We start from the raw sequence: 22,902 nt of genomic DNA, 5'->3' as shown, positions 1-22,902 counted from the left end.
GCTAATTACAAGGCCAGTTCTTGCATTCTGCATCATGCACAGTTGATAAGACCTCTCCATGTGTTGCCATGTGTGATTTAAACATAGTGGCCAAGTGTAAATATAAGATGTCTGGCTTCAGACCCTTTGAATGCTGGTGATTTTTTCATGACAAAGAATTGAGAAACAAGGGGATTTTCTTAGGGTGAATTTATAGGGAAGAGGTTAGGGAAAAAACCCCCCTTAAGTAAATAAGCACAAGACATTTGCCTTTGTTAATAGGGAAGGTCTGATTATACCTGCAGGACAGAAGATATAAATAGGTTTAAATGAAAAACCTGCACAAGGCACACACATTTCAAGTGTCGCTTTGACACACCACTTTCATAGCAAGTGTGTAGACAAATGGCTCATGGCTCATCAGAAGGGGTTGGTTTTTATCTCCATGCATCAGTCACTTGGTTAGCTGCTTTTGGCTGAAATGAAGTTGGAGAAGTAAGTCCTTCTGTTTCTCTGTTGAATTATTAATTCAAAGCTGCATCTATTCTGAAGATATTAGAAGGTGTACACAGATTTTGTTTGTTCCTTCTCTGTTACACATACTGTTGTGCTTTCTGATTTGACAGTATTAATATAAGTGTCATATTAACACTAACTTTTAGATGTGGAAACAAACTTCTGTGAGACTTGAAAAGTGGCTTTATGAAAATCATAATTAGTCATTACTTCACGTGTCTGCCAATGTGCCTAAAGGCAAAGGATACCATTGCATAGGGATATCATTTTGAAATCTGTAAATACATGTTGGGTTTGTGGACATGGAGAATTTTGTAATACTGGAGCATGCTCCAGCCTTTGAGTGTTACAGGCATTGTGCCTGACTGAAATGGATGGCCGCATGGCATCTTGCGTATTTTAAAAACTTTATTTTTTCCTAGATTTTTGGAAAATCGTAGACTTTGTATGGTTGTATGACAGAACACTCCAGTTATAACCATTTGGTGCTCTTTGAAAGCAAATGTTGAAGAAAATTAATCTCTGATGAATGTTATCAAATGTTGATGGTGCATTAGCTTTAGAGTTTCTTCATTAGCCTTGCATCCCTGCAGTTTTTGAAGCTCCTGCAGTGTTCTGAGTGTGGCAGGCTTGTGCTGCCATTATAATTTAAGAAATAACTGCTCAGCTCGTGTAGTTTTGAAATGAATCTTTGCATTATAGATGAATTAACCTGTGATCACTTAGATTATGATGTAAAGCTGCCCTTTATCTTTTTAAAACGGTTCTAAAATTGATCTTTTTCAGAGCGCTTTTATTAGGCCTGGCTTGCAATCACAATCTGAAGGAGGTGTCTTTAGACCTCAGTAGCTGTGAGGTAAGGAATATTTATCAGGATGTGTTCAAAATGTGCAATGACGAGGTTTTAGAGTTCCTGTGAAATCTACTGGGCAAGATATTCTTTCTCTGTAGTCAAAAGTTGTGGGAAAGGTGAGAAGCAGAGAACTCAGAGAAGCAGTTATGGTAAAAGTTAGGATGTGTGTTAAAGCATCCAAAATAACAAGCACAGAGGTTCAAAGCACCTGATTAGCAAAAGCCTCCTTGCAGTGCAGCTGTACTACACACTGAGCCAGCCTGTTGGATGCTTGGCAGCTTCTGCTCTCTGGTGATGTGATTAGCAGCAGGATTTTCCAAGGTGCCCAAATTTGAATGGCTCAAAGGAAGCTGCATGCCCTGAAGGAATGTCTGTGGTTCGCTTGTCTTCCTCTTCTGCAGGTTTGCTTTTTAACCTTGGGAGAAATTCCATTTTCCTAATCAATAAATCAATTCAAGCCAATTAGGAACTTTGGTAAAAGTTATTAACATAAGAAGCACTGTAAAAGTGGCCTCAAGAATAAGTAAGAACAATTGTGGCAACTGATTTGCTTGATCTTGTTTCCTCTTGCTTCCCTGTGATTGCCTGTACTCTTGTAGGGTGATTCCGTCATGATTGAAGCAGAATTAGAAAAGATCAGACACAAGTCTGGGAAAGCCACTTGAGGCAAAGTCATTTTGTAAAGAACTGTGTGGTGGACTCTTGCCAAAACCAACATGAACCAGTTTAGGCTCAGGCGTTCTCTGACTTTCCCTTTTTTTAAGCTGCAAAGATAGCCTCCCATTTGTTAGATATTTTCAAGGCCCTCTGAGTATTAACTGTTCTAGAAGTGCAAATACAGTGGTTTCCCTTTAAATAGAAAATATGCAATATTGATAACCATGTTGAAGTGCAGTAATCCTTGCCTTTAGGTTCATGGCCAATTGCTTTTGAAATGTGCACAGATTTCCTTATGAAGAAAAAACCAAACAATTGTGAATGCATATCATAGTGTCTGATATTTTAGACTTTTTGGAAAATATTATTACTTTGAAGAGCACTACATGTAAATTCCAAATAGAAAAGCTTTCAAGTCCAGTACATATGCTTCTGGCTTCTGAGTAGAGGGATCAGATGGATGATAATTTATCTTTCAGAGGAAGGAAGGAAAAGGGAGGAGTAATTAATGTAATAAAAAGTAAGACCTATGATCACAGCCTTAAATTAATAAATCAATAAACCACAAATATAAATAATGAGAGTATAAATTAGCATGTAAGTCAAGAACGGCTGTCAGGAGAGAAAATACTACTCTTTCATGAAATAACACCCAGGATGGGATCTGAAAGAGCTCTTGAAGGAGCAATGAGATTTATTGGACACCAAAGCACTTGTGGTCATGGCTGACTGTTGTGACAGAAAGGAAGAAATCCTGCCCAATTCAGTGTTGCATTCTTGTAGCTTGTCCTTCTAAATTGACAGCACTTCCTTAGATCCTTCCCTTAACATTTTTTTTTCCCATCACTGAGCTTTATCCATTCTCATGTGCTTTGGAAAGAAGTGGTGCTTCCACCAGCAGGGAAGTTAATGTGCCAGCAGCTGGGAGTGCTCTCAACGAGCCCAGCACCTTAGGATCCTGCTCCACCTCTCCCTGACCCTCTGGGATCTGGGCAGGGTAATCTACACCTGGAAAGAGAGTGGTGGGAAGCTTGGAGCCAGTCACCACTACTCCCAGTTCCTGCAAGCACACGCTCCTAGGGGGCTATAAAGCTGATGCTTCAGCTTTGCCCTCTTCTTTCCTGCATCAGGCAAGCTGTACTCAAGTATGGAAGGATAAATCTGTGTTCCTTCCCTCTCCCACCATTTTTCATTTGCTCCCATAATTTTCTGGTATATTATCTCCAAGCTTAATCATTTTCTATTGCTTCTTTGGTTGTTTTTTTAAATTATTTTTTACTATGAAAATTACATTTTTATTTCTACCTGCTCAGCACTGATGTATTTCACTCTTTTCCCTTCTGCTTCCCTTAGCTTGGTCACTGTGTAAGTACCCTCCATGCTTTACCTTAATTGTTAAATCAGTAAGCAGCTTTGTTTGCCCTTCCCATATTAGTACCTCATAGCTTTGAACACACTTAGCATTATTAATTGTAGAAGGGTTATTCTTCATTTTCCGATAAAAACTTTTTCTTTGTAGTCTCAGAAGTATGTCATATAGAAGGTGTTGCAGAGAGTCTTTTTGTCAATATCACAGTCCACACTGATGAGCAGCACTTCAATTTATCTCTGCTTTTATATGTATATATAGATATATATATTTATATGCATAATATTTTAACACAGTTGCGGCAAATTGTGATCCTAAAAGTGGAGTATTTGTCATCACTTTCAGATCAAATAGATATCACCATTTGTGCTCATGAAATGTTTATATATTTAAAATTTTGAATGTAGAGTTATCTGGTACAAGATTGAAAGCTATTCCTGAAAAATTGTCCACTTCAGCCCTCAAAGTATATATAGCCATAAGCATTTGGATTCTATTGTGAGTATAATTTTAGTGTGTAGAACTTTTCCCTACCAACAACCAATCCAGTTCCATGTATGATCTCCCACTTCCATAGATTCTGTAGTAGTAGATGCGACACTCTGTGCGAAATGTTTGTCTTGTGGTGGGCCACACTGAGAGAGCAGCACAAAGCAAATTGGAACGATTTTGGCTTTCATACAGCAAATGCTATAAATGCTCTTACTAAAATAAACTTGAGTTAAATTTGCAGCACTTCTGGCCCGAATACAGCCTGTAATGTGACTACTTATTGAGAGGATGAGGTGAAGGATAGGCAGGCTTTGATTTATGAGAGGGGGAAAGGTGCCTTATGTTCTGTACTTCTCACACTCCGGATGTGATTTATGATTTAGGTATTATCTTTGGCCACCATTCTCCAAATTCTCAGGTCAAGTTATCCAGCTGCTTGTTAACCCCTCACATACCTCAAACTTTCAAAAAAGTGCCAAATCAAGTCTTTATTGAAAAATGCCTCTAGAAGGCATTTGTGGCTCTTTAATTATAGCATGGATAAAAGCTGATGGTCCACAGAAATATCAGCAGGTAAATTCAGGATATTTACCCAAGTAAGTGAACTAAGTAAAATATTATACAGTTTTTATGCACAGGAGGTGAAAAAGCTTTGAAGAAGTTTAAAAAAGCTTTCCATTCTTTTTGAAGCAAATAATGTGAAGATAGAAAATGTAAAAATAAAATTTCCATAGAATTTTTTCCTACTTTAGCTAAAATCTTTTACAGGGAGATGTTTATAAAGTGAAATGCACCTTATATAAAAGTGCATAGCTGCCAAAAAAAAAGAAAATGCTTTTGCTCCTTTGGAAGAAAAAAGGTTGTGTTAATTCAGTAGCATTAGTAAATAAGTGTGTAAGATTTTTTTACTTTAATTCTTAATGTTGATGTTTTCTCCTAGAATATTTCATTATTTTTTCATTAAATTCTGACATTTCTTTTATAGTCATGTAATATTTCAGATTAATAATATCATAATTGATATTTTGCAGCCGGGCATTTTTGTTATTGTTGCAATTTTTTTCTTTTATTGTTATTTTTAAAGAATTACTATATTACTGTTTTCTTTTGTTTATTGTCTTTTATGGCTGTTTTACAATTGGGTTAATTGAATTTTCTTTTCAGCGACAGGGAGGCATAATTTAATGGAGATTTTTTTTTTTTTTGGTATGCCCCCACTTTTTGGGAACCTTAGCATTGTGCTAAGAGCTTGAAGAAGATGCTCACTTTAAGACTTGACTGCAGTGGAGTTCAAGGGTGCCAGTGTTGCAAGCTGATAGGCTGGTCTAAGTTTATTTTTTTTTTTATCACCAGACACTAGAAATGTCTTGGGCCATTCAAGTAGAGAATGCTCTCCCCAGTCCTTCAGGAACTGCCCAGCACAAGTGCTAAAGGATTTGCTGTGTTTAACCATTTATGTATTTTCCTGATTTAAAGGCTGAGAGGTAGTTTCAAGAGAAAGGAGAGAGAGTCCCTTTTCTCATTTGTTTGCAAATACTGAGAGTAAGGGTGAGGACAGTAGGAATGTGTGCATAGGCTGTCATTTTGATGTCTATAACTTCTTCTGTTGCTGTTGTTTTTGCCGCTGCTAGTGCCTTCTGTATTCACAAAGCTCCTACCACTGTCTTCTGTGTGATCTTGAAACCATAACTAGTTTGCAAAAATGGATGATGTTTTGTCTCTAGTTAAGATCTGGAGGTGCACAAGTCTTGGAAGGATGCATAGCAGAAATACACAATATCACCAGCCTAGATATTTCAGACAATGGTAAGTACACAGAACAGGAACGGAGGGTCGTGCAAGTCAAGAAATGCTTTTTGTTTCAGCTCTCAGTGTAACCAAAGATGGTTGCTCTTGCTTTGTGATTATTGGCCATTCTAGTTATGGAAATGTCTCAGACCAAGACCTCAAGACCTCTTATTTAGAAACGTTGAAAGACTAACTGTGTGCTCAAAAGTTTGTTGTTTGAGATCAGTGCAACACAGCAGCAGAAAATAACAGCGCCAAGCTCATATTATATCCAGAATAAATTGGGGTTAAGTACAAGTGGATGAGAAGGTGAATGAGAAATGGAAGTGTAGTGAAAGAACAAAGGGAAAGGTCTGGTACGGAATGAAGCTGAGGGGGAAAATTTGGAGCAAAGAGCCAACAGCTTCAGGTCAGAAAAGGCCTGCTTGAGTCTTTGGAAAAGTCTTTGAATATTTCTGCTTTGGGGTCTCTGTGCTCCCTGGCACAGGTATTCCTGGAAATATGAGCTGGCTTCTCATCTTGCGGATTCAAGGTGTAGATGTATGAACTGGAAGAATTCACCTGCTGTGTTTGCCTCTTTATCAGCCAAGTGCAGAAGTATTTCAGAAACAAATGCCAAGTACAGGGAAATGCCCAAGAAGGGTGGGATGGACAAGTGGAAAGCTGTGAGAGCTACTGATTCAGCCCAGTTATGCAAAAAGATTTATTTTTATAAATAAGGATAGATACTTGAAATCTAAATTATGCTGTGAATCTGAATTCTAAATCATTGTAATCTAGCTAGTGGACTCCTCAAATGCATAACTAGCTTGGGAATACTAAGGTTAATTTTATTTTATTCAGGAGTAGAAAAAAAAATTGCCTTGTTTTTCAGTAATTTTATTTGTAGTGTGTTATGTTAGCCTTTTTTGCAGTCTTTTGAAGGCTTTGAAATATTGTTGGTACACAGCTCTACTAAGACTAGACAGTGATTAGCATTATTTCAGAATTCTCCATGGAACTTCAAACTCTGCCTGACAGTGTGAGGAACTACCCTTGGGTGGTTGGACAGTGGATAAGGGACTGATTTCTCTTCTGTTTCTGAGAGGTGCCTTTAATAGCTGATTAGCACGGAGATTTAAAGGGTTTATTTTAGAGAAAGCATTTATTCTTATAGAAGAGCAGAGGGACTAATGAGAAAAAGATTTAAAGATAGAAGAATGGAAATTTTCCCACACATTTTGGAAATTAGTACACTGATATAATTACTTGAATATAGCGTCAATAATTGGACCTGGTCTGGGTCTTTTGTGAAACTGTGTTTTAATTCCTAATCTAATCTGATTCTTTACAGGCCTAGAATCTGACCTCTCAACCCTTGTAGTCTGGCTTAGTAAAAACCGATCGATAAGACACTTGGCATTAGGCAAAAACTTTAACAACATGAAATCCAAGTAAGGATTTTCTTTCTTTTGAATAACAAGAGAATGGATGAAGATAAACTGCTTATTTCATCATCGTCTTCCTAACTTTTCTTCCCTCAGAAATCTCACTCCAGTACTTGATAATTTAGTTCAGATGATTCAAGACGAGGATTCAGTGAGTACCTTTCTGCCTACTATCATCATGTGTATTTGTACCCTCGCAGTCTATTTCTGATAATTTTCTTCACTGTGTTAATTTGCTGCATAAGATTTGATCACAACCCTATACAGATACATCCAACATTTTGGATTTGGTTTTGTTTTTTTTTTTTTTTCAGATTGTAATTTGGATTAACTTGTTGCACGTAGGTGAACATCTTCTGAGGATGGTCTTAGGATCTGTGATTGTTCAAAAATATTAATTTTAAATAGTTGGATGTGTGTAACCTAGTTATTTAGGTCTAAATTGTACAGCTCTTGAGGCACAAATTTTTAGAACTTTTGTGTCCTGTTATGATGTTACAATGATAGTGTTATCAATAACAATGGGGTTTCTATAATGTATGGAACGCATTATTTCCTGATAGCTGTTCTTGGGTATTAACTTTTTCTTTTCTTGGCAAAATGCAAGGTCACTGCAGTGATGTCTCAGAGCTCCTTCCTTCTTCAAAAGATGCAAATAAACCATTCACTGTGCTGTTTTTTACCTTTATTAGTCATGGGAGCAATTTCATAAAACCTCTTCAGAGTACCTTGCTGGGATGCTTGCCCACTTCCTTAATTTCTACACTCTTTTGTTATTCTGAAAAACTTCTGTGGTTGGATTTGTGTTCCTGCCTGTTCTTGGCATCCTGGTTTTGGTTAGAAGGGGATCTTAAGATGCTCTGTTACTCTCATGCTTGTCAATCTTTATTTATCTACTCTTAGTCCTTTCTTTCTCCTTAATTTCCTGTGCAAGTACCAAGCCAGCTTTCCTCATTCTCCAGAGACAGCCGACTGTAGACTCAGGTTGTCTGAACACCTGCTACTTCCTGTTGTCTTTATTGTCTCACCTCCAAGTTCATGCTCTTCATATTAACTGCTTGGCTATCTTCTCCTCCCATCTGTGTCTATATCCTGGCAGTTTTAACCAGGATTTCCAATGTCTCTTTCCTTGCAAGGTCATTAGACTCATATTCCATGTTCCCTTTTTCTTAGTTCTCAATTGTATTTGAAGTGATTTATTAAAGTGGTCCTCTATGCTCTTTCTGTCATCTTAAAAGGGATTAGTGGTACTGGTGTTTCTTGATTCTGTGCCTTCCTCCACATTTTATTCTTTAAAGCATGGGAGGTCAGCATGATGTGGTAAAGTTCTGCATACGGATACCAAAACTGATTCTAATTGAGGTAACACCTGTAATGAAAGCACGTTAATAAAAATCCTTGTTTGCACAAGTTAGATGTAAGGTTGTGCTAAGTAATGTATTGGTGGAACTCGTGTTGCTTCTTGTACCAAGCTGGCCTTTTTGTTTTGTGCTGTGTGGCCACCTCCTTCTACTCTGTCTCTGAAGGAAATGCTGCAGGACTGCCTTCCCCTTCTTTCCCTTTTCCTTTTGATCCTGTGCTGAGGAGTTTCATTTCATCAGATACCACCTGCTGCTTCTGTGTGGGCATTTGTCTCTGTCCTGCCCTGTTTCTCAAGCTTATCCTTTCACAGCTGTCCTGAAGAACTGAATCACAAGCAAATGTAATTTAGTTCCTTTTGTTTCGTTCCATTGTTCCTTTGTTCTGTTGCAGGTGAACATTTCTTCCCATTCAGACCATACCCTAAAACACCTTGTCAACGCACTGTGTGTCCTTTCAGTGCCCAAATCATCTTCTCAAACACACTGTTGGGGTTTTTCCCCTATTTTATGACTCCTTTCTTTACTGTCTTTTCTTAAGGACAAAAATTTCAACTTTCACTGTATTATTTCTACTTAAAGTGTTACAACCTTCTGTTTATCTTTCCTGGCTTCTGTTTTTGAAACTTCCAGGAAAAAGTGGCTGCTAAATGTTGTGTGTATCATTCTCGCAGTTCTCTCTCCTTTGCATCATTAGCTTCCACTTCTTGCATTCCTTTTCTTTTCTCAACATCATTTGTTGTTCCACTTTCTGCCTTTTACACTGTACACTGGTCAGATGTGCTCCTGTAATTCTTACCCACCATGTTTTCCTGACCTAATCTAACAATACACAATATATTGTCATCCTGTTTTCAAACAGTGTTATAATGAAATAATTCACCAAAAAGTTGTTTTATTTAGCTACTTAGAGTAACTGTCTCTCCGTCATGTTACTTCATTAACATTTGGGACATAGCATATGATCCTTTTGGGGGTTACCCTTCCTCTTCTTTCCCCATGTTCTTTTCTCTTGTTAATCCTCTTCAGTGAAGGAATCTTGTTTTTTTCTGTCTCATCAAGCACTAAAATCAGCGTGAACCATCTCCTAGCAGCAAAAGAGTTGAGGACAGACACTGTAACTCTCTGGGAAAAATGTGATGCAGAAAGCTGCTTAGGATTGTCCTCCTGTATCTCGATGCTAGAAAATTATTTTAAGTCTCTAGCTATTTCAATTTGAATCTTAAATGGGGTGGTCCTCATTCTAACAATAGTATGCAGTTACTGCCACAGGATATGAAAAATTTAAGGTGCAGTTGTAGAGACCGGGGAGTAATGTTGCCCAGAGCACACTGCACAGTTCAGGGGCTGCACATTTTCTCCATGGAAAGCTGAAGCAAGTGGCTTTTATCTAAAATAATAATCTCTAAATACTTCTTCACATGTTTATGCACACTTTAAATAGCTCTGTTGCTGTGTTAATGTGAGTCATGAGTAAAATGATTTAAACAATCAGTAGCTTGGTTCTGACTGTTGAAATAGGGTGATATCCAAATGTAATTCTGCATCATTTAAAAGCAGTAGTAGTAACCTACATAGCAGAACTTCACAGGTGTTTTATATCAGCGAGAATGTGACAGTTTCATTTTTTGGGTTCTTTTCATGTCTTTTCTATATAAATAGGTGCTATACTGTGCAGACTATTATAATGTATTCTTAATGGGCCATTCCTTTTCTTGTTGCAAAAATGGATGTTACACTGCAGGTACACAGTGTTGTTACTCAGAGTGGTAATCACTCCTGCATAGGTACAGTGAATTTCTAGTGATTACTATCTTTAGTTGTTAGTTCAGTGCTTGGTGCAGAATTGGCTTTTTGAGGGTTTTTGCAGCATTTTTCTTCTTAGGAAAAACAAACTTAGCTTGATTTAATTCTTAGAGTTTTTTCCAGCAGAAGTATGACTGAATCAGTGAACAAAATCATACAATTTCTAATTGTATATTTGTACTTCGAGAATTCTTAAAAAGATTGTGTTAAGGCACCTTCTCTGTATTGGCAAAGTACCTGTTTTCTGCAGCAGGGACACTGAAAGAGCTCCTTAGACTTCTGTTTTTTCAAAATCTAGCTAAAACTATTGTTGTTAAAAGAAGTGTTTGTAGACTATTGCCCATATTTGTGGGGCATTTGGTTTTGATTCCTTTTTTTTTTGTTTGTTTGTTGTTGTTTCATTTGGGATTTTTAATGTAATGATCAGATAATTTAATGAATATTTAGATGGTCCATAGCTGTCAATCCTTACAGAACACAGTACAGAAGTGTTTCCGGTCATATACTGTTTTGTCAGAGCATTGGAATGCAAGAAGCTTGCTGGGAGGATATTTGAAATTTAGAAAAATTATGTGGGAGGGATCATGTGCAGCTCAGTAACTCCAGTGCCCATTTCTAAAGTGACACATGAAAAACAGAAACAATCTCACATTCACAAGCTTATTGCTGATTTCTCCTAGTACTGCATGGTGCTGCTTTACTGTGAATCTGTCAGCAAAAGGGCTTCTCAGACTTCTGTCAAGAGCTCAAGTGCCATTCTAAATGTGATGTTAACATGTTATGTTAATATTGCTTTTAAATTCTTAATCATTCTTTACATTCTTCTTCGCGTTGTGCAATAGAATTCGAAAACAGACAGATTAAGGGTATTAGCATAGTAATTTAATAACTTCCATTTAAAATAAAACCAGCATGTGGCTTGTGTTATTATTAGACTTTATAATTATCAACCTGCTGTGCCTCCAAATTTTTGTGCTTTTCCTCATTAGTAAGTGCATTTCTTGCATTGTTGCAAGTTTTCTGGTTGTCACTGTAATCCATGGTGTCTGGAGGGGCAGATCCCATTGTATAGCAGGTATGATGCAAGCACCTTGCACCCTGGAAGGTGTGCACAGATTGGTTGGTTTATTTTCATTAATCTAAACTTCAGGATCTAACATAAGTGCTGTGGCTCATTGCTATGAGATGCTGATTTTCCTGTGCTGGCTATTTGAGGATTTTAGGCTCCAAAATTTCATCCTCCAGCATGTGACTAAGTGGGTGTATAATGACGATATGCTCCTCTGTATGGACTCACACTTGAGCAAGGGAAATGTTTTGTGGAATCCTCATTCATCACCGAAGACAAATTACACTTTTAGGAGCTGTAATATCTGTTCAAGGCATGGGGACAGATTGACTGTGGTTCTTGAGCTCCTGCTGTTGAGTGTTGGGGGCATTGAGAGTGGAGGAAATATGGGCATTTTTAGAAAAGGTTTTTTTTTAAGTCTTGGAGTGTAACTTGCTGGAGCCAAATAAGGTATTTTCAGCTTAATATGCTTCATAAAAAATAAAGTTACTGAAAGATATTGTAGTTACGGATGTCAAAACATCATTGTTAATAATATTTATTGACTTACTTATTGTAATAGATACTTAATACTGGTTTGAATTTCAGACCTGCTACAGTTTTATATTTTCTCCAAAAGCCCATGCCCTTTGTTGAGAGAACAGATATGCAAAATCATTCCTAAGGTTGAAGTAACAATAATAAGACACTTTAAGTAAACTGTTTATGTTTTAACAATGCCTTGGACTGTAATTTGCCCCTGGGTAAGTCTCAGCCTGAGGGAGAGAAGGGGAGTGGTAGATATTTTTATTTCTCACTGAAAATGCGAATGCTGGTTAAGCAAAACCCATTGGACTCTGGAAGTTGTCTTGTGAAACTGGTTGTTGTTATCTTGCTTTTTTTGAGGTTTACACTGCATTCTGTACTTAGTAGAACTCAGGAAGTTGGAGTTGGAGGCACTGCCACTTGAAAATAATTTTTTCACAGGGTGTAACTTAATCTGTTTGTGTGCATGTGTTTGACACCTGAATTGTATGTTATTGACTCCCAATTTATCATGTGTTGTTAGGATGTGCAGCAAACACAGAAATCACTCTTTGATATTTACTGCTGTCTCTAAGAATTTGGGAAACTTATAACTTCTTTTACAAGAGTTTCTTTTTCTTTCTTTTCCACCAACTTCTAGTTGGTATTTGAGGAATGACTGTATTATCAACTTCTGTTATCAATGCATTTTCTATGATCCACAGCCTCTACAGTCACTGTCCCTCGCAGATTCCAAGCTGAAGACTGAGGTCACCATCATTATTAATGCCTTGGGCAGCAATACTTCTCTCACGAAAGTGGATATTAGTGGAAATGCCATGGGAGATATGGGAGCAAAGATGCTGGCAAAAGCCCTACAAATAAACACCAAACTCAGGTAAGGGAAATGTATTTGCAGTAAACAGTAGAATGGCTTAGTAATACTGATGTTGTTGGCTTATTCTCAATCTATTCTCAATCTGTTTCTCTTCAGAACCTTTCTACATACAGCCACTTAAGAGTGTCTTTATTTGGAAGGATTCTCATCCTTCTTTTTCTTAAGAGAAAGGAAAATAACAGAAAAACAAGAGAAGCAAGTTGTCCCATCAAAAACATTTCCTTAACTGAAACCGGGGAAAATTTTCTACATTTGAACAGAAAGGCCTCTTGTTGGAATCAAAAGACTTTTCAAATTTCTAGAATGATAGGAAAAAATTACATAGTTACAGAGCTCTCTGTTAATTAAATCCAATGTTCTTCTCAAAGCTGGGCCAACTTAAAGCTATGTGAGGTTGCTTAGGGACTTGTCCATGTGGGTTTTGAAGATCTGCAAGTACCAAGTACCACAGTGTCCCTGAGAACTCAATTCTAGTGCTTAGCTACTCTCTTCTGTTCTGCTCTCTCTTTCTTACTGGAGGCTTTCCCAGCAGAGAAAATTCTGATATTTGGGTAGGAAACTGAAGTGAATTATTCTTTGTCTTCTGAAGTCAGTTTGTAGAACTAAGAGCGTGTGGAATTCAGAATGGGGAGCAGCATGGACCATCCATCCTTCCTTTCTCCTCTTCCTACTGTGTTGATGGACCTTGGCATATCTTCTTTGCAACTTCATCTGCCCAACAACTTCACTGCTTTTTAGCATGTCTGGCACTGATGGCTTGAGAGTATCACTTCTTTTCTATCCACCATGTGTTTCACAAACCGTAAAACCTTCAATCAGCGTAAATCTGGATGGGGACCTCTAAATATGTCACCCTCATCAGGAAAGATAATCCTCTCTCCTCCTCGTCAGACTGTGCAGATGAACTTTCCTCAGTGCACTGTCAGTGTAAAAAGACCACTTTTACTTGGTCTCCAAGTATTTGTTCCCTGGAGGATTAGAAATTCCCCCAAACAGTCTTGGCTATTTTGTTCAGAGGCAGGAATCCTCTGGCCTTTGTGTTGCTATGCCTGAACTGAATATTAAAAATGTCAAGAAAGCACTGGAAGGATGGCTTAGGTTTATTGAATGTATTAACCTGAAATGACCACAATATCTGAAGAAATAAAGTCTTGATACATTTCAGGGTGGCAGACTGAAACATTTCACATTATGCTGAATGTCATAGTTGACATAATGTCACCACAGTCTGTGGTGTGATTACAGACTGAATAATGCAATGGTAACTGGTTCTGCAAAAATGTTATAAAATGACACCCAGGTAGAAATATAAACACACTTTCCATGGCAAAAATACTCAAGATTTGACCCTTAGCATATCTGATGTTTGCAGAATGACTGTAGAATCTCTCTTCCTCTCTTTCTTACCTTTCATCTAAAAAACAGAGGGATAAATCTGCAACAACAGAAGGATGTCAATACTTGTGAAAGCATGCCATCTATCTTTTTTTTTTTTTTTCTTTTAAACACCAGAAATCTTTGTTTGGTTTTGTGCCTTTTTTTTTTAAGAACAGCTACAACTGGTGCTCTAGCAGAAGCAAGATTTATCTGCTTGTCTGTTTCTTCTGCCTACTAATGAGATCTTTGAACATGTGTTTGCAAATTGCCAGGCAGTCTGCTTGAGTGGTCTGAATTGTTGGAGGAGGGGATGGCTTGATCACTCTTATCATTACTGTGTATTCAAAAGAGCTACACTTTATGCACCTAACCTAATGGTTTATTTTGGCACTACTTGTGTTGCACGGGGAATCACATGAACAGTGTGATGAGCTTAGTGCAGGGCTGAATGTGTAATAGCCTGCAAGTTTTGACCTCTGATCAGCATGAATTTTTAAAATACATGCAGCCTATGTGGAACAGAGATTGACCATTTACTGCAACTACCAGTTTTCTGGTTTTTCAGTATAGCCTTGCAAAGCAGACTTTTGAACTTTGGTTTTGATGCTATTCCTCAAAAAAGCAGGAATTTATGTCCAAATCTTTCTATTAATTGTGTTTTAGAAAAGCAAGGTACTTCTGTTAGTGATAGAAAATGCAGTATAGTCCTCTTTAAAGTAAGGGAAACCAGATTTGGGGTATTTGTCCATAATTTCTGTCATTTCAAGGATTTACCATCTAAGTAAAGACAAGTTTTCGAAGTGCTGCCTTCTGCAATTTTGAATATTCAGCAGTGTGTTATTTCAATATGCAAAGCTTCATTATGGATTTATTTGGTAGCTCTTGTTTAACTTATATTTTTCTTTCCTCTTCCCACCGCCTCTCAGAACTGTAATATGGGACAAGAATAACATCACTGCTCAGGGCTTCCAGGACATAGCTGTGGCACTGGAAAAGTAAGTCTCAAGTAATTGAATGTCTGATGAAGAGGCCAAAGATCCTGAATGATCTGAGCAGCTGCAGTTCTCACCGCAGTCAATATCATCTTGAAGATGCTGAGTACTCTCAATTTTAAGCATGAGGATGTTTAATCTAAAGGAAAATTCATGACTTCACATCCTTCAAAAGGATGGGAAGAGGCTCTGTGGCTCTTTCATCCATACTCCGCTATCAGCATTAAGGTCCTTGAGTTCTGCTCTTAGCGTTAAAATTCTGAATTTGGTAATATTTTCCCTTTGCTTCATTCTCTTGTGTTGATAGTGTGCAGAAAGTCTATTCTAGTGAATGAAGCTGTACATAATAACAGAAAATTACTGAAGTGGGCCTTTGCAGTCTGACTTTTTTTCTTTCCCCTAGCAAGTTGAAACTAATAGAGATGATCTCAGAAACTGCAGCTTTTCTTTGTAATTGCTGTGCTCTGGGTCATTTTGCATCCATGAGTTTACTCACAGATGCAGCCATTACCAGTGATAGATGTTAAATTGCTTTCGTCTTTCTCCATCTCCATCACATTTCTTTATATGTTATTATCACTTTTCTTAAGAGAGAAGAATTACAGATTTAAATTATGCAGCAGTTGAAGTTTTTCACATCATGAAATCCCTCAGGCAGGAGCAAAGGCTCTCTTTAGAAAGTGAATGTAACCTACTATTGCTAGGTCCTAGACACGGTATCTTGTAAAACTGTATAACTACTTAAGGGAGCATCTTAACCCTTGTAGGGGGCATGAGGCTAGAGCTCATAAAGTTGCTTGGTTTGTGAAACTATTGTAGTTTATATACTCGGTTTTGAAATTAATTCAGTTGCACTGATGTGGGAAATTAGATAAATTATGTATAATTAAGCAAATCATCTTGCAGTGATTCCACTGATAGTAGTGAATAATAATCTGCAGAGCTTATTTGTCAACTTGCAGACATTTCTCTGTTAAAGGGCAATAGCATGGGGAAGTCTGGTAGAAAAACAAATACCCTTGTTTTCTGGTTAGCATCAGCTTTATTTCTCTGTTCCAAAGTGTTTGGATGAGTAAACAGAGAAGGGGTGGAAATCCTGAGGCAAAAGCAAGTAATCTAAACAAAAACACCCCCGGAATGCCACAGTTAATTATGTGACACTGTACTTTTTTGGGGTGACATCTCATTTATTTAACTTGGAAGCTGAGGTCATTTTATGTTGCCTTAAACATTTTATATTGTCAAAAACATTGATAACATCACAAATTAAGCCACAAGCAGCAAAGGTTTAAACATGAAGAGAGGGACTGTCAGTACTGGCTGAAAACAATTAGGCCGTAAACAATCCATCTTGAAGACATTTTGAGAACATTCTTCACCATATGTTTCCTAAAAATACCTGAAGCCATCAGTATTCTGTAGAAAAGAACCATTGCTCAAAATGGAATTAAATATACTGAAGATGTTTGAGGATATGTGTTCTGTGTGTTATTTCAGTTTTAAGAAAAATAGTCATCTACCAAACCACAAAACAAGAAGAAAGGTAGACTTTAGTTGTATGGGCAGGAGGCTGAGGGGATTTGTAGCAGACTTTAAAACAGGCTGAAGTAATTGGAAGGTTTTTTTCTTTCCCCTTCTTCCAGCTTTTCTTCATCTGCTTATTGCTGTTTGAAAATGTTTTTTCTGCAAGGGAATTCCAGGAGTATGACTGTTGGCAGATTTTGCCCCGGGGCTTCCCAGACAGGTGGTGTGAAGTGCTGAGATTTTCTGCAGGGTCCCTTAGAGGTGTCAGTTCAGGAGGGCATTTGAGAGCAGTGGGCATCCTGTTCAGCTTGGCCATTAAGCAGGGTCTTGTATCTCTGTAATTTTAATATGAAGATAAACATGTGATTTACAGCCTAGAGTCCCCTCTGCCACAGGACTCTGCAGCATTGTCTCATGTTCATTTCTGAAAGATTTCTTTTTGTATATGGACTGACTGAAGAAGTAGCTGAAGTTCTAATACCTGAGGAGAAATGCTTGAGTTTGTTAGAGGGCTATGAATTCTTCCCTTATCAGTGATGTGAAATTCACATCTGAAAAACAGATAATCTTATTCCTCTAAATAAAATCTCCACTGCAGCACAGAGCATATATAGTGTGTGGACCAGAAGTTACTACAGGGGAAATAATATGATGAAATGTAGGACTGTTGTCACACATGTTGTATCTAGAAGAAGAGGTTTTTGGTACCTCTTTTGGGACATCCTTTCCAGTCTTTGAGCACCTGTCTGAAATTTAACATCCTTTAAATATAGGTATTTTGCTGAGTGTATTGGTGTCTTTGGAAATTACTGGATTACTGAGTTTGTAGCAAAATGTACTCCTTTACAAGACACAAGTGGGGTGTTAATAGAAAGGAGAAGGGGAATATTTTAGACTTCAAGGAAACAGAAAAACAAAGCATAATGATAAAGTTTAAAAGTGAGCTTTAAATTCTTGATATTTTCCCCTAAGGGCTGGTAAATTCTTAGATGAAAATAATACTGTGTATCTGAAAGCAACCCAAGTACAGAGGATTTCCTTCCTCCCTTAGGGTAGTGGTCTTCTAAAGTTTTGCCTCTGTGACTGTGTGTCCGTGAAAATCTCCTTATCTTTCATTTGCCCTCCTCCAGCTCTGTGTGTCCATATGTGTGAGGGAGGGTGCACTAAGCCTTTGACTAAATTGAATTTAGCATATAACTGCTAGTATGAGTGCTGGCAATTACAGATTTCAATGAATGGGATGTATTAAATGTCAAACAGCTGCAGAGATCCTTAGAAAGCTACCTTCCTTTTTTTTTAAACTAAATAAATACCCCACCTGTCAGGCAATCAGCAAGTTCTGTAATTATCTGTCTTTGAGCTCAGTATCTTTGACATTTAAAAATTCTCCCCATGGTGGTGGACACTGGTTAGTATCGCATGAGGACACATAACAGGGTCTGTATAGTCTACAATGTTCTTTTGGAGGACAAGGCAGCTACAAAGAAGAGTTAATTTTCTGACTGATTCAGTAGACAGTTGGACACTGTGGAAGGACAGGGACTTTGCCTGACACTGACAGCTATACATCACCATGTTTGCATTGGGGAAGAAACATAAAAACCTTCCATTATCATTTAAAGTAAAATATTGGGTGTTATCAATGAGGAATTGGTGTGTTTGCAGTTCAGGAGGACGCTGCCCTTTGGAGAATGGTTTTGCATGTGTCCAAGCACCTGGTGGGAGAAGAAGGGAAAGAAGCTTGGAGTTTCACACTATTTAAGGTGTTTGCTGTTGGGAGTGGCGTGGTCTGCTGTCATCAATGGTGGTGACTCAATTGAAATTGCCAGCTTTAAAGCGCTCAAGAATAGAGGATTCCAAACATATTTGTGTAGCTCTGGATGGAATAGGAACAGACGGTTAGTGGGATGTTTGCAGAAGGAGGAGAAAGAAATGTTTGCAAGAAATAAAGGATTAATTGAAAATAGAAAGAATAATTTCCTTTCCAGGTTTTAAAAACTTCCTGCTCCTTTTTTTTTCCCCCCCGTTTATTCAAGTCTGAAATTGTGTGGACATACCACTGTAGGTGGCATTTTAAGTATAACTGTGTCATGATAATCTGTTTATGTTCTCAGTTTAAATGTAATTTTGACTCAGGACCAAACTCCTGTCTTTAATTTCTTATTGCAGCAGATGGACAAAGCTGCAGAAATATTTTGCAAGCAAATAAGGAAAATGCAGGGAGCAGTTGTTTGCATAAAGCAATGTAGAGATGCTATGCTTGTTTTGTCAGCTTTTTATTAAAAATTCAGCAAGTGTCTTCAAATTGTTGTAAACATGAGAAGTTATTAAATAGTAAATTTCCAAAACTCAGTCTCTTAGTTGCTATCTGTCTATTACTGAATATTTCCGTTTAGTCTTAGATCTGATACAGTTGCCAGCAGGCGCTGATTCTCCCTGTTGTGTTTAGATATACAAAAAAAATAATCTAACCTTGTACACAGAGGGCAGCTAGGCTTTTAATCAGCAGCCACTGGGCATCGACCATATAACTGTTTTTCAAAATCTACCCCTCTGTCTAGTAGTAAAGAAGAATTAGCAGCAAAAAAGAGCGCGTATACTTCCAGCTATTCTCCTTAAAAATGTGAAAAAATAGTACCTTCTTAGTACCTTCCATGGACAAGTACTTTATTTCTTCCTTCTAAGTTATTTTTCATAAAAAAATACAGTGATTATATAGAGATACAGTAATTAGATTAACTTTCACCATCATTTTTTTTTTCTTTAGGAATTATACATTGAGGTTCATGCCTATACCAATGAATGATGCCTCCCAAGCACTCAAAACAAACCCTGAGAAAACAGAAGAGGCGCTGCAAAAGGTATTGCATATGCCACCAATGAACAGAAATAAAACCAGCAAAAATATAGTAATTTTAAGTGACTGAGACTTCATGCTTGGCTGAATAAGAATTCTATGCTGGATTCAAGGATTGTTTGGTTTGTACAGACATATACATGGTAATCATGATAAAAAGCAATAAAAAGCAAGAGCTTTTTATTCCACAGAACGCTGGGAGTGAAGGCTGATGGAATGCACTGGTGTAGTGTAAGAATATCATAACTAAACAAATGCAAACTAGACCTAGTATTACTGTGTGCCTGACTATGAAGGAGTTAGAAACTGGATGTTTGTTACATATGTGCCTGTGGGTATTACCAAATGTTTAGAATTACTGGTGCACACTTTCTATATTGGCATAAAAAGTGCAGTCAGCTCTGTACAACACAAAGGGTGCTCTTCAATTTGAGGGAGGATGAAAACATTTACTGCCTGTGTTTTATATTATACATGTAAAATTCACACACTGTGTTGCCCTAAGTAAGCAACTGCACCAGCATGTTCTTCTTTTGGATGAAAAGGTGTTGACAGTATCTGTAGTGTTCCACTTGCCTGAGTTATAAAACTCCCAGCTGAGTTTTAATATGGTAAATCTTGCGAGCTCCAAACAAGCCTCCTGCTCAATAAGGAAACATGCATTTCACATCTCTTTAATGAGCAGTTTTCCTTCAGCCAGGGTAAGGCCATCAAAATGTTATAAATAGTTCTTACAGATAAATGTGATTAGAAAGCAAATGTCTGTGATCCATGTTTTCAGTAATTTGAGTATCACAGGGAGAAGTGCTGGTAGTTAGTATCTTTTTCTTTGATGCATGAAAATTCTCTCAATTCTTCTTTTAAAAATCTGAGTCATGGGGGATGGATGTATTTCTTACATCTCATTTAATATAATTGGCCTGGTTCACATCTAGACTGATAGATGCATTTCTGAAAAAAATACTGGAAAGCTTCTGGCCGTGGGGATTTAGATTCTGTGTTAATTAGGCACTATGTACAAAGAGCATTTTCTTTTATTCACATCAAGGTTGCTAAAACTGTTGACCCTGAGTTTGTTTTAACGTGTGGTTCAGGCTTTCTTCACACAACATGAGGAAGTTACCTCCTAGAAAAGGTATCAGTGTCAGGAGTGGTGCTGTGATCACAACACAGGTGATTCCCTGCAGGTAGGGATGCAAGCCTCCCTGCATGGACTGAGCCTGGTGCTGGGACAACTGCACTGACTGACTGATGGACACAGCAGCCACCCTCTCGAGCTCTGGTGTTTCTGCAGCACACTTGGCTTGGGGTGGGCAAACTGGATAAACCCGGGGATTTGCTCTGGGACATGGTCAGATGTTGCAGTTCTTGCTGCTGCTGCCACCTTAGAGGCAACTATCCCCGCTGATGTCAGCCCCACAACGTGCTGGCCACGCCACTCATCCTTTCCTCCCCTCTCTCTTTCAGACCAGATCCATCACCTTTGATGAACCTTGAACAGTTTGTTAATACGTGTTTTTGGCTTCACCAAGATTGATAAGAGCAGGGTTAGGGGGTTACTCTGTGTGCCACGAAGCTGGCTGATGTGTGTGTACTGCTGGGGGCCTGTCAGTAGAAATCAGTTGTCTCTAAAGAGCACTTCTGTACTGCTTAGCTTTAACTAACCAACAGGTGAACTGAGGCTGCACTATCACTGAGGCACTTTTAGACAGTTTATTTTCTCTTCAGACATACTGCTATTCAAATCTTTGTCTTTGCAGTGGGCCAAAGACATCTAAAAGAAATGAATCAAATATTTTGTGTCATCATGATCTCTACAACACCTATGACTTAAGAGTCTTTTCAAATGTTTCTCAAACCAGGATCTAAACCTTTGTTAGCATAACTTGCTAAATTGTTCAAACTAGAATAGTCTTTCAGAAAAAATGGGCAAAACCACAACATTTAACCATGTTTCACTAGTTTGTGAGTGAATTAGTATTTATTCATGTGGTTATTAAGCACCAAGGCACACAAAATAAAGTTTGCAGATGATAAATAATTAGGCAGCTTTTCTTGTCAGTCCCCAATTCTGACACAGCAGCAAAATTGAAAGCAAATTACAATGTGGTGGGTCGAATCAGTTTCCTAATCTGACTTTTTTTTCTGGGGTTTTTTTTTGGGTTTTTTTTTTGGTTTTTTTTTTTTTGGTTTTTTTTTTTAGATAGAAAACTACTTGCTTCGTAACCATGAGACCAGGAAGTACCTACAGGAGCAAGCATATCGGCTGCAGCAAGGCATTGTCACTAGCACCACTCAGCAGGTAATGAACATCTCAGTGCCTGAAATCTGCTTGGGGAGGAAGTTCTCTCTCATTCAGAGTTCTTTTAAGATGTGCCTCGTGGTTATACTGTTTCCTAAGAAATAATAATTATCAATGACAATGTATTTGGAAGAAAAGCATGTGTGAGATGAAGGTGTTCTATAGAGTAGTACCATGTAGAGCGAGGCTCAAGGTATTACCAAGGAAACTGATGTTGAAACCAGGAACAGTTTGGTTTGCTTGTGCTCTACCTGTGTTACTAAAATTTAATGGGACAGTGTTTTGTTACTGGAACCTGAAATTGTACTCTAACCTCTTGAGAGAGAAAATGGTATATGGAGATATACTGGCACTAAAAACTGCAAGAGCAGTTGTTTTATTCTAGTAATTTTTCTGTTCCAATGCCACTTTCCCCCCACCCCCAGGTTAATAATCTCTACATGAAAAAAGTTTAGATTTTTTTATAGCTTGTTTGTTTTAGTTGTGCTTTTTGCCAGCACCACACACACATCAAGTTTCAGGAAATGTAATTTAGTGTTATTTTGAAATAAAGTTACTGATTTCTGTACTAAATTGTGTACAATAGGGATGGATTTTAAAAACAGTTTTAAAAGAGAGCTGAAAAAGACTCCCTAGTATGATAGAATTGTATTATTATTCCCAGAGTGTATTTTTTTCTGTCCAGATGTCCCAATGAGACTTCCTACTGTCTAATAATTAATTAGCTTTTTGTACTTGTAAAAAAAAATACCCACCCAAAACCCTTTGAAGAGAAATATTCATGTGGATCTGAAAAGGAGCATGCTGTGAAATTATTTCAGTTCTCATTGCTAATGATATTAGATGCTAGAACTGTAGACTTTGTATGATGGTGCATGCACTCAGATGTTGCTTCAAAATGTCAAATAGCCGGTTCTGATGTATGCTAAGTGGGCTGATAAAGACTTTTAACTATTATATCTCCCTGCCTCATATATCTTAATCAAAGCTGACGTTGTGTCAGGCATTCTTAGTGGTTTGTCTTGTAAGATGCAGATATACCACCTGCCCTGCATTTGCAGCGTGTTGAATGAACTGTCTCACGGGTACAGATTAAGTTCAATTTATCCCACTGTGAAATGTCTGATGGAAACT

At 37.8% G+C, this 22,902-nt stretch overlaps 1 protein-coding gene across 3 annotated transcripts in view; it reads left to right on the top strand.

Annotated features, from left to right (window-relative positions):
* The window catches only part of CARMIL1 (capping protein regulator and myosin 1 linker 1), a 188,666-nt gene that overhangs the window by 114,200 nt on the left and 51,564 nt on the right, over positions 1 to 22,902 (top strand). For all 3 annotated transcript variants that reach the window (XM_041484813.1, XM_041484812.1, XM_041484810.1), the window contains exons 17-24: positions 1,282 to 1,351; positions 5,591 to 5,672; positions 6,988 to 7,087; positions 7,178 to 7,232; positions 12,544 to 12,716; positions 15,020 to 15,088; positions 19,377 to 19,470; positions 21,670 to 21,768. In XM_041484813.1, coding sequence (XP_041340747.1) covers positions 1,282 to 1,351; positions 5,591 to 5,672; positions 6,988 to 7,087; positions 7,178 to 7,232; positions 12,544 to 12,716; positions 15,020 to 15,088; positions 19,377 to 19,470; positions 21,670 to 21,768 — 742 coding nt within the window. The remainder of the gene's footprint in view (positions 1 to 1,281; positions 1,352 to 5,590; positions 5,673 to 6,987; positions 7,088 to 7,177; positions 7,233 to 12,543; positions 12,717 to 15,019; positions 15,089 to 19,376; positions 19,471 to 21,669; positions 21,769 to 22,902) is intronic.

The sequence above is a fragment of the Pyrgilauda ruficollis genome, unplaced genomic scaffold, assembly GCF_017590135.1.
Source record: "Pyrgilauda ruficollis isolate IOZ18807 unplaced genomic scaffold, ASM1759013v1 scaffold68, whole genome shotgun sequence".
NCBI classification, from domain to species: Eukaryota; Metazoa; Chordata; class Aves; order Passeriformes; family Passeridae; genus Pyrgilauda; species Pyrgilauda ruficollis.
The sequence above is the reverse complement of the archived record's forward strand: the minus strand, read 5'-3'. Positions and strand labels throughout refer to the sequence as shown.